The 12,538-nt window shown below is 39.0% G+C and overlaps 1 protein-coding gene across 1 annotated transcript; it reads right to left on the reverse strand.

Moving 5' to 3' along the window:
* Positions 1 to 321: 321 nt before the first annotated feature.
* Positions 322 to 8,332, reverse strand: LOC125461467 (tumor necrosis factor receptor superfamily member 6B-like). Its single transcript, XM_048550290.2, has 5 exons — positions 7,709 to 8,332; positions 6,453 to 6,859; positions 4,938 to 5,325; positions 3,424 to 3,627; positions 322 to 2,037 (listed from the first exon to the last, which is right to left on the reverse strand). Exons 2-5 carry the CDS (start codon positions 6,489 to 6,491, stop codon positions 1,706 to 1,708), a joined length of 963 nt encoding a protein of 320 aa, XP_048406247.1. The 5' UTR covers positions 6,492 to 6,859; positions 7,709 to 8,332; the 3' UTR covers positions 322 to 1,705.
* Between the last annotated feature and the right edge of the window lie 4,206 nt (positions 8,333 to 12,538).

A 12,538-nucleotide genomic window follows, 5' to 3' on the forward strand; every position in this document is an offset into this window, starting at 1 on the left:
TAGTTGCAACATTACCCCACTGTTTCCAGATGCCAACAGCCACTGTTCCTGGCTCCAGTAGCAGGATCTTGACCTATGTGTAAGATTCAGCCCTTTGTATTTCCTAATCTTCAGTACGCCTACTTCTCCTCAGGTGTTTTATCCGGTTCCCCACCAATCAACACACACATTTATCTCCCTGTGCTCACATAACTCCCTGATTTGTTGAGATGAAACTCAACTATATATATTGAAAGTATATTGAAGTCCAATAGGTGTTTCTCTTTAGTACAATCAAAACTGGCTACATTTTTATTTAAAAACAAGTAGTTTATTCCTGCTTTGAATCACCTGTGGTTGTGATTAGACCTTGCTTAAGTTAGAAGTTATCTATTTTCTCTAATTTATTAGTCAGCATCTAGAACTTGGAATAGGAGTGGATTTTTCCATGGTCATTTCCTCTTCACCTTCACTGAAGTTATAATGGTAAATAAAATATGCAGTCCTTCCGGATTTCTAATACATGCCAATTGCTTGGCATTTTAAAACACATTAACTAGTTTAAAGGAGACTGAGCAATGTACTATACAAAATGAGATGTTACAGAACTGAACGATGAAAAATTAGGACATCAATTTGAAAATTGATTTTGTAAATAATAGACTGAATATATGAAGATTCAAATTTTGACTGATAGTAACGAGCAGCGATAGCTATTGTATCAAATTTTAACAGCTTTGCCTCTGTTAAAAAAAATGTCGGTAGAAAAATAAACATTGTAATATAAGATTTGATAAATTACAATTCAATGTGGAATGTGACAATACACAATACGGTATATTTACATATATAATCTGGACAGTTTATGCTTTCTGAAATGTTATTTTTGCATTATGACACAATATATTAGTGGTGTTTATTCAGAGTCCTAATTTATGCAAATAATCACAGAAATTTTCAAAGAAGGCCTATTCAACTCTTAATTCTAAGCCAGAAAATGGCAAAGCTATCCAGTTTATCCAATTCTTGTACTCCTTCTCTGCAGCGTTTTCAAAATTTTCCTCTGAAATGTTTATCCAATTGTTACTGCTTCCATTAGTCTATCAGGTAGTTTTATTCCTCAATTTCCTGCTTGATTTTCATGCCACTTGTTACCAATGTTTTTGTCACTTGAATAAATAAAATATGGGAGGCCAAGCAGCAGGTCTTTGGAATAAAGGCCTGGATGAAGGCTTGGTCAGTAGTTGTGTTGAGACAGAGGTAGAAATAGGCGTCTTAGCTTCTAATGTGTAAGGGGTTCGAAACTCAGCTCAGAATCAAATAGGACACAGATTTAGCACCATATTATCTTAGCTGTTTGCATAGCCCCCTCAACTTTCTCTTCTTTACTTTTAATGACTAAATAAAGGCTGGCACATAGTTGCACAGATATGATACAATTTACTATCTCATTGAAGGGTTAATTTGTTTAGATTGCAATGGGTGTTAAGCCCCAAAACCATTCAAATACTTTACACAGACACTGTTTGGTTGTCAGAGCAGGGGGCTGATGAGGGTCTATCAGGAATGGTGACCCATGCTAATTTTTCCCATACACACTGCAGAAATGCCAAAGTCACTGAATTGCAAAACCAAGTGCTGCTCCAGCTAAGATCAGTTAACTCGGCACAAACATGGAATACAATTTGGAGCTGCCTTGTCTCTAGGGTTTCGTGAGACTGTGTAGTCATTCAGTCTCAATTAATACATTTGAGAGTGGAGTTACCACATTTAACATAAAACGCTCTTGGATATTTTTTATAACATTCTTCATCTTTGCTTTTTGAAGTATATGCAAGATTTTTTCAAGTAGCTGGTTTTCCATGACAACTTCTTTCCATTTCACTAGAAGGGGATATAAACTTTGATGCATCATGTGTTTATTCTGTGTTCTCAATTGTTTACTAACTTTCTTTGCCTCCTCAATCTGGAGTAAAGTAAGAAATCGTTTCAGTTTCTTCAGTGGAATCTTCTGATATGCCAAAAATTCAATAATTGCTTCATTACAGGTTGAAACAACTGTTAAAAGAAAGAAAGAAAATTAAAATGTAGCATGTTATAAAAGCACCATTGGAATTTAGCATTCATTTGAAGGATTTGGATATAACTATTCAGATATTTATAGTCACATCAAGCTACCTTCTGATTATTTTCTTTCTCTGCAAAAATGCATTGAAAATTCAAGGAAAGGTTCTGACTGAATCTTGCACTGAGCTTTATAAACCGAAGGCTAATGCAGGTGAACAGTTCCTAATATCATGCATCATATATGAGTGGTGAAATGATTCTCATGTGAAATGACTAAAGTAACTTTTGGAGATAAATGAAATTATTAAATCCTTTTTTGGGTACAAAGGGGAAAAAGTCAAAAACAAAAACTACGGATGCTGGAAATTTGAAACAAAAGAAGAAATTGCTGGAGAAACTCAGCAGATCTGATAGCATCTGTGGATGGAAAGCAGAGTCAATGTTTCAGGTCCAGTAACCCTCCTTTAGAACTTAATAAGACAGCCACATGGAATGCAGCAGTTCAAGGTGGCTCAAGCCAACTTCAAGGGAATTAAAAATGAGTAATAAATGCTGTCCTGACCAGCAATGCCCATAACATGAAAGAATGCATTTTTAAAAATCAAATTGCTGCAGCTCAGTTGGTACCACTGTTGACCATAATTCAGGAGACTGTGGATTCAAATCCCACTCCTGAAGATATAGGGATATTCGGGACGACAGTTCAGTGTAGTGGTGAGGGGGTGCTACTTGAGATGATAAACAAAGATGCCTGTGTGCCCTCTCAGGTGGAAAGGAAATACTCATAACACACTTTCAAATAGGATAAGGAAATGATATCCACTTCATAGTGCCCGAGCCAATATTAAATCCCTCAACCAATATCACTCAAGTAAATTACCTTGTCATTATCTAAATCCCATTTTTAGCAGTTTGCTGCATGCAAGCTGACTACTATATACACCATCTCAAAATAACTTCATTGTAAATATTTGGGTTGACCAGGGTCTGAAAAGGCATTATACAAATGTAAGTCTTTTTTAATACCAGAAGATTTAAATCATTTTTAAAATAAGCCACCAGCATTAAAATAGTGCTGATCATGAAATCCAGCTGTTCAATATAACTACATGTTGGGACTTGCACTGCTGGCTGAACAACCAAAGTAGCCCAATGGAGAACTCCTAATCCAGCTTCCCATCTATATAGGGAGGCATATAGACTCTTCTTGGTGTCTTCATGCAACTTTATCTTTGCTATGCATCTTCTAAAGAATTTAGGTTGTTTCTTGTCTAAATACCAAATGGTTGTCAACTAACAGCAAAATGTGTCACACAGCACAGTGGCTATTTAAGGGTGTTAAAGCAATATTCCATTCAAGTTAATTATTTTACTCACCTGAATCATTGACCAAAGTTTTGCTGCCATGATATGTTTTGCAAGGAGTACACAGTGTGTCATGGTATCGATTACCTGCGACGTTGACCGCTAAACCTTTTTCAGTGCAGTTTGTATGTGCTAAACAAGGTTCTGAATTGGACACGCTGGAAGAAAAATGGCCATCAGTACACTGTTCACAATTCGTGTTACTGTATGATGTTCCTGAAAAAAAATGAATTCACAGTTTATTAAATTTTCAGTAAACAACCAGTTACATTGTTACATACAATGCAGCATGCATTACATTTTGCAATACATGCAGCTCAGAACTGATAAGAGAAACCAATTTATGGTCTTTTGGGTTGGTACACTAGGCAAAACATATTGTGAATATAAAACCCAGTTTACTAAATCATGAAAAGATCACTTTATGTGTGAAATTAAGGATTGCATTCTACCATTTAAGGCTTTTAAATTTCCCACAAAGTATACAGTAAGTATATCTATTTGGATAGCCCAAGGCTTTCTGGTCACACTAGGCAAGTACTTGGCAAAAAGTATCATACTGAGGCTCCAAACCTACATCGTATTATTGGGTTGGTCCAACTTTTTTTGATACGGATTTACATTAGACTTTTACTCCAAATGACCATTTTGTTTGTCCAATCATACTTCAAGAATTCAGGGGACTCGTATTTAGCTTCCTTGCTGATTAACAAGTATAATTAAATACTATGTCTTGCTTTGCATTTATTTTAAATTTTGTTTGTATCCCATTGTGATTACACTTTGGGTAAGGATGGTCAACAGAAGACAAGATTGGAAATTGGGGTTTGGTCCTTCATTATTTCATTGGCCTGAAAGATGTAGAAAGATTAATTGGTTAAAAAATAAATGCAAAGCAAATATGGGGAGAATGTGACTTAGAGGTAATGCCACTGGACTAATAATGCTGAGGCCCAGGTTAATGTTCTGAGGGCCATGAGATCCACAGTGGCTGACTGAATTTAAATTTCATCAATAAATCTGAAATATATTGCTACTCTCAGTACTGGTGACCATGAAATTATTATCAATTGCAGTAAAAATTCATCTCGTTGCTAATGTCCATTTGGGAAGAAAATCTGCTATCCTTAACTAGTCTGGCCTTAATGTGACTCCAACACAAATGTAGTTGACTAACAAGTAGCCTTTCAATTAGCCAAGCAAGCACTCAGGTTGTATACCATCACCTCCTCAAGGGCAGTTAGGGATGAGCAACAAGTATTGACGTTGCCAGTGGTGCCATACCCATGAAAAAACAAAGTATTAGAAGACTAGATAACAACTTAAATGAAAAATTCCTAGGCTAAATAATCACATAGTCTAATGGAAAGTTGTAATCCTACAAAGTTACATAATATAGAATATTCTATAAATAAACATCTGTACACAAAAATAAAGGAATCATACAGCTGAGAAATACACCATAACATACAGGCAAGCAACAAATGGATAAATATAAGTTCTAATAAAAGAAACATTAATCTTACCCATTTTAATTACACCAGCACCATAAGGGCAGCTAGTGTGTTTCAGGCAGAATTCAAATTCCAAATAATAGCCTGGTTTGCATTCACACACTCTGTTATGTGTAGAATTACACTGGTGCTTTTCATACTGGTGATGTCCGCAGAAGACATTACAATAACGACATTTCTGAAGGTAGTTCCAATACTGAGTATAATGCAAATCTGGGCAGGATGCACACATTGTTGGATGCTCACTAGTACATTGAGTTTTCACAAATGTCCCCGGGGGACACTGTTCACATGTTACCATCTGACCAGTAATTGGATCTCTTCTTTGATAAGTAGGCGTGGTGGTCAGTGTTACAAATAAGCTTGAAACCTTTTCTATTAGTACAATGCTGATGAGACACTGTTGGAGGAATTGGAATAGACTTAAATGTGATATAAATAGTTCAACATTATCATTCAGTCCATCACATCAGAAATAAATTTGCATAAAATGCTCATTCTAGGTGTTGGTAACTAGAAAAAGCCCAAAATACACTGTGAAGGTAAAATCGGTCAATGATAAATATGAGAAACATCATGCATTAGAATTTACGTTGTAAAAAAATTAAACTATTTATTCAAACTCTCTCGCTTCAACACGTCTGGCTATTTCTAGGAATTTCATTTAGGTTTTCAGTGAATCTTTGTAACCTGGCTTCTAACTGCATAGGAATGTATTAGACTAGACAGAATCAGCAGAAACTGATGACTTATTTGGATGAGTGAGAATTTTATTTAGGAATTGAACCAAAGCCGAATTGAAAATCAATGACCTGTCCTGGTATCTGGCTATTTGGCTGAAATAGATTTCTTTGCGAAGGAAGCATATCCAAATGAGAGGGATACATCCATCTGGGAGTCCAAAAACTCAGCATGAGAGACCAGGAATCTCTCCCGCTCTTGCCACCTACCGTTGGCAGTATATTGGAAACATTAGCAGGCTAGCATTCACCTGTTTAGCCTCATTATGAGCGCTCTTCTTTTGACCATCAGGTCCACCAATGTGACTTAGAGTTTCTGACTCAGAGGCAGAGCGACTACCCTGTGGTCCAAAAAAACCCTCTAGCAGAAATATCCGTTTGAAAATTATGAAATGCGGTCAGGTTCTCATATTAACCACAAAATGCTGGAAGTCACAGCGGGTCGGGCAGCATTTATGGAGAGACAGCAAGCTAACCGTTTCGAGTCGAGGTGACTCTTCATCAGAGCCTCTGCAGTAATTTGCTCTCACATTAACCAGCAAGAATACTGACCGTTAAGGGCAAGAAATGCTGATAAAACACGTGGGTATAGTAGACGAACAGAGTTCACGCTGCAAATTTTAATCACTCTTTTTACGCCCACAAACGGCGTTACTAAAACTTAATCTATCAGAACTTCCAGCATTGCTTTGTTTGAAAAGTTAAATTTCCAACATCGGCGGTACTTTGCTTCTTAACGAATAAGTTCCATTTTAGCGGCGTCCATTCATCCTGTTTATCCACTTACCTTGAAAAGCATGTTGGGTGGCATCTGGACTCGTATCATCCTCTGGGATGCCTCCTAGTACAGCTTGTCCTTTTAAACAAGCCTGGGGAACTGATGACGGAAGAAGCTCTGTGTGAATCATCCCCAGGACTTCCCTGAAAGCAGGCACGTTCATTTCTACAGGTTTGTGTCACGGGGAAGGAGGAAGTTACACTGTGACATACACAAGTGGAATTTCCCCTTTTTCCTCAACGCCGATTGCGGGGTTGGGGTCTAATTTTATGGGAATTGAACCGTTTCTTAGACTGTCAGTAGACCGCTCGCGGATGGCCAGTAATCCTCCGGGAGATGATGCGTGGCGGTTTCGGAGGCCAAGTGGCTATCTTTCGTAGGGCATCAAGGTTTGGAAACGGTTTCTTGTTAAGAGGCTGTAATCCAGGATATTAAACTTATTAGATAACGTGTCTGCATGGATAAGAATTAGAAATTGAACCAAAGGCGAATCGAAAATCATTGACATGACCATTTGACTCAAATTGATTTCTTTGCAAAGACGAAATGGTATGGGGGGGGGGGTGAGTGGGGGGAAGGAATGCATCTACATGGGATCCAAATATTGTTTTATGTATCGTCTTCTGAGACAAACTAACATAGAAATGAGTGGAGTTCGACTGTTTCTAGAAGTTAACTAATTTAGAATGAGTCTCCGTGACAGCGTTTCACACCCTCAGCAGCCAAGCAACATTTGTGCAAGCAGGAGTGTGTACGGTCAGCAGTCTTTCCTCAGAACTGCAGCAAGAGGTTAGAGAAACAGAAGTGTTCATGTATGTTCAGAGACACATAACCGCAGCCAGGGCCAGGAAAGGCCAAGCGCGAATGTCTCTAACATAGCCAAGGGAAGATGCTGCAAGACAAAGGTGGTGGTGATGCGACAAATTAGGGAACAACTATTTGAAAGGACCTATAAATGGCAATTGCAGAACTACTGCCAGCACCTGCTCTCCCCAAAAAGGGAAGCAGTGATTATGACCTGAAAGTGGTGAATTTTGTTGACTCTAGAATACTGTAAACTACATAATCAAAAAGAAAGTACACCCTTGAATATTAAATGAATGGTATAAGAGGCCAAAATGAGATGGGATGAAAAGTTAAAATAGCATTGCATTCAGAAATTCAGGGTTGATCTTGTAAATGTAATAGGTGTCTTACAAAACAATTTTCTGTACCATAATTGACTGAGCCCTCAGTCAAGCCTGTCTCATTTCACACATTTTTACCTTCACCTCATTCCCTTGAAACACAGCCAGAATCTGAATAAGGTGTCCACTTTCTCCATGTCCTAGATACCACCAGCCTTCACTGAACAGACGATCATCCACTATTTTGACAATCTCCAGCATAAAGCCATCATCCCAACACATCGAGCCTCCCATTCTGTTTTAGCAATTCAAAGGATCTGTTCTGTTGAAATCAATATCATCACTCTTTATCAGGAACAAAACAGAGTTGCTGGAAAGGCTCAGCAGATCTAGCAGCATCTGTGGAGGAGAAAATGGAGTTAACGTTTCGGGTCCGGTGACCGTTCCTCAGAACTGACGGTGGTTGGGAAAATGTCAGTTTATATGCAGAAAATAGGGAGGTGGGTGGGGTGGAGAGTAAACGTTAGGACAGAGCCCAAAGAGAGAGAAAAACAGTTGGACAGACAAAGGAGTTGCTAACGATTGTGCTGGGAGGGTGAATAGTTGTTAATGGGGACTGTTAGTCACGAACAATAGGGGGTGTGTCATGGCAGGCTATATTATAACAAGGCCTGGTGTGTGGGCTGGGGGGCTGGGACATGGGGTAGTTTAGGTCCTAAAATTATTGAACTCAATATTGAGTCCGGAGGGCTGTAGGGTCCCCAAGTGGAAAATGAGGTGTTGTTCCTCCAGCTTGTGCTGGGCTTCACTGGAACAATGTAGCAAGCCGGAGACAGAGATGTTGGCCAGGAAGCAGGGTGGTGCATTGAAGTGGCAGGCAACAGGTAGTTCAGGGTCTTTTTTGCGAGCAGAACGTAGATGTTCTGTGAAGTGGTCGCCAAGTCTACGCTTTGTTTCCCCTAATGTAGAGGAGATCACATTGTGAGCACACTTCATACCTCGCACTTTCCATGGTACTTCAATGTGCAAATGCAGGAGATGCATCATCTGTCATTTCAAGTCTCCCTTCTAGTTATCCAAAGCTCCAAAACACCATTTCCAAATGGCATCCAATTACTTCTACTTCTTTCAATTTCAACATTAAAAAAAATGAAATATGGGTATAATGGGCAAGGCCGTAATCCTTCACTGATTGTGAACTCAGTAGCTTGTAAGGCCATTTCAAAGGGCAAGGAGTCAACCATATGGGCATCACTGTAGGTCCAGAGCCACATTTAAGCTAGACTGGATCAGGACAATATTTTTCCTTCACAAAATGGCATCAATAGAGAAAATGGTCTGTTATGGTAATCCAGCAGTTGAATGATCACCATTACTGATAGCTTAATTAAAGAAACTGTAATTTCAAAATAAAAATGAAATTTCTCAACTGCAGGTTTTGAACTAAATCTCTCAATATACACACAGTATTCAGTACTCACGATATTATATTTTGAGACTGAATGTAGATGGGGTGGTTGTGTAGGGGATGGAGAAATGGATACAAAAGATCTTGCACTTTTGTTGAAATGGAATGTAATCAAAACAAAAAGTCAGCTTGTGACCTAATATCAAACATAAGCTGTTATTTTATATTAAGTAAAAATAACATAACAGCATCTTTAAATTTGGAGTAGATTGTTCACTCAAAATAGATTCTTCACTGAAAAACATGTTAAAACATAAAACAAACTTCAATGCAAAATTAAGAGGAGTCAATTGTAGCCTTTTCAGTTTTACATAACTTGCCATTAAGATGACAATGTACATGAATGAATGCAGGGAGAAAGAACTGGACTGATCCCCAAGAACACAGCAGGAGAAGCAGCATCAGAGAAGCAGGAAGGCTGACTTTTCGGGCCTAGACCCTTCTTCAGAAATGGGTCTAGGCCTGAAACGTCAGCCTTCCTGCTCCTCTGATGCTGCTTGGCCTGCTGTGTTCATCCAGTTCTACACCTTGTTATCTCAGATTCTCCAGCATTGGCAGTGCCTACTATCTCTGGACTGATCCCCAGCTGGTAAGCTAACAGGAATGAAGGTTACGGTGAATACAGAAATCACAAACCTCAATTGTTATAAAAGATGTGCTATGTAAAAATTAATCCTTAAGTTCATTGACTGGTTTCACATATTAAACTTTTTGGAACGGACACTGTGAACTTAAGATGGTTGCTAGATCTTGCAACTTCAAGCAACAAGTCTCTGAAATTTTCCAAATTGCATGATAAAGGGACATACCAAGACAATCCTGGGGAATTTTACAATTGGTTGTATTAATGAGTATTCCAAGCAAAATGGAAACACTTCTCTGACTGATATTGACTCATTGCTTAATAATGGTAAACTGAATTCCATTGGCACCTTTATTGGAAGAGAATGCAAATCTGTCTAAAGGAACCAAATGTTTCAGGTCAGATTAGGAGGCAGGTTACCTAATTACTTGATGACCATGATACATTATTTTGAACCATGACTTTGCAGTTTGAAAGCCAACCACTTGACAGCAGCTATCTTTACTACCAAGTATAGAAAGGCAGGGGAAGCTGCTCTCTTATAATGCAGCAGCAGGAATGAGGAAAAAGCTGTTCCTCTCATGCCAGTTGACCAGCTGTGGTTTGAGTGCCCAGTCTTGTTCTGTGTTTACACTTCAGCAAATGAATTCTACAGAAATAGCCTCTGAGTTTCCACAGCAACAACTCTAGAATGAAATGGACACTCCAGCCGCATCTTGAAAAATGTTAATCAATCAAAAACCAAAGACCTGCAAAATCTTATAGCTGGATAGACTGCAACTGTATGTTCTGTCAAAAATGTACCTACCTCTACTTTAATCTGTAATTGTATGCTTGGATTTCAATCACTTATTGCTGTTTGGGACTCAATTATCCATTAATTATTACCCACATCAGTTTTAGAGTGATAAACTTGACTTGACAGTACAGGTGCTGAAGAAGGATCACTGAACCCAAAACATTGACTTCTCACTCCACAAATGCTGTCAGACCTGCTGAGTTGTTCCAGAAATTTCTGATTTCTATCATCTGCATTTCTTTGATTTTTTGGCATTTTTAACAAAACAGGGCCAACAGTAATATGGTGAGTCAAGGAATCCATATAATAAATGCCAAAATTTCCTCTGTTTCAATGATTAATATGTAATCAATGGCATAATAGCATATGACTCACTGATTTGATTCACTCCTTATGGTATTAAGAAGTAGTTGAAGACAGCCCCAAAATGGGTGTTAACATCTAAATGTTTGTGTTACCAGAACTGAGGCAACAATGGTTGCTGTGGACCTCCAACAGAATTGTAACAGCTGTACTCCTTCTACTAGACCTCAACAACAGTTCTCACCAAGCATTCACAACAATGTTCAAGTCTCAAAATGGGATCAGACTGAGAAGTTTGGAAAGCACCATGTCAGGTCCTGACAACATTCTAGAACATAGAACAATACAGCACAGAACAGGCCCTTCGGCCCTTGATGTTGCGCCGACCTGTGAACTAATCTAAGCCCCTCCCCCTACACTATCCACTTCATCCATATGCTTATCCAGGGACTGTTTAAATGCCCCTAATGTGGCTGAGTTAACTACATTGGCAGGCAGGGTGTTCCACGCCCTTACCACTCTCTGAGTAAAGAACCTGCCTCTGACATCTGTCTTAAATCTATCACCCCTCAATTTGTAGCCATGCCCCCTTGTACAAGCTGAAGTCATCATCCTCAGAAAAAGACTCTCACTGTCCACCCTATCTAATCCTCTGATCATCTTGTAATAGTTCTGGTAATAGTTCTGAAGACCTGCACTCTCGAGTTCACCACACTCCTACAAAGGTTGATCTAATATAGTTACAACACTTGACCTGACAAAAGTGGTAAATTGCTCAGCTTTGTCCTGTAGATATGAAGTAAGACAAATCCAACCCAATTAATTACAGCCTCATCAGTATAACCTTGACCATTAGCAAAAGTAATGGAAGGGGTCAGCAACATATTATCCAGCAGCTCTTTCTTAATAATAATCTCTTTAATAATATTCATTTTGGGTCCTTAAGAATTCTCAGCTCTTGACATCATCATTGACTTGGTCAAAATATCGACAAAAGAGTTGAACACCAGAGGTACAGTGAGATTAACTTGACATCAGAGATCCGAGAATGGTATCGAGGAGACCTAACAAAACTGCAGTCAATGGGATTCTGGCGGAAATCTCTCCACTTGTAGCAGACAAAGCGGAGCAATTTACCACTTTTGTCAGGTCAAGTGTTGTAACTATATTAGATCAACCTTTGTAGGAGTGTGGTGAACTCGAACGTGCAGGTCTTCAGAACTATTACAAGATGATTGAAGTATACCCAATACAAAGGAACATGTTATCGTCAATAAATGTGGAGCTGGAAAAGCAGCGCCGGTCAGACAGCATCGGAAGAGTAGGAAAGCCAATGTTTTGGGTCAGAAACCTTCCAACCCAGAACATTGCCTTTCCTGCTACTCCGATGCTTTCTGACTGGCTGTGTTTTTCCAGCTCCACATTTATTAACTCCAGCTTCCAGCATCTGCAGTCCTTTCTGACCCTAGAAAATCATTTTTGTTGTTTGGCAGCAGATTACCAGGAGTGCAAGTTGTTCTTTAAGCCATACAACATCCTGACTTGGACTATATTGCCATTTCTTTACAGTCACAGAGTCAAAGTTCTGCGACTAACTTTCTAGCAGTACTTTGGGCAGTATAACCTAACTCTTCAAGCTGCAGCATGGACTTCCGACATCTGTGTGCAGCACTGGCTTCCATAAATAGAGCTATGTAACAGCATGGGTGCCCACCCCCACTCCACCACTTGTAGTGGTTCAAGAAGACAGCTCAATTCCATGAAGCAAGGAAACTGACCTTTCGGTCCAATGCGTCCACACCAACCATAATCCTA

This window comes from Stegostoma tigrinum, chromosome 19, assembly GCF_030684315.1.
Source record: "Stegostoma tigrinum isolate sSteTig4 chromosome 19, sSteTig4.hap1, whole genome shotgun sequence".
Taxonomy (NCBI): Eukaryota; Metazoa; Chordata; class Chondrichthyes; order Orectolobiformes; family Stegostomatidae; genus Stegostoma; species Stegostoma tigrinum.

Coding starts and splice junctions, on each gene's coding strand:
- LOC125461467 (XM_048550290.2), bottom strand. CDS start 6,491: ATGATACGAGTCCAGATGCCACCCAACATGCTTTTCAAG. Junction 5,326..6,452: donor CACCCAACATGCTTTTCAAG/GTAAGTGGATAA, acceptor TTCCTCCAACAG/TGTCTCATCAGCATTGTACT. Junction 3,628..4,937: donor TGCTGGTGTAATTAAAATGG/GTAAGATTAATG, acceptor ATTTTTTTTCAG/GAACATCATACAGTAACACG.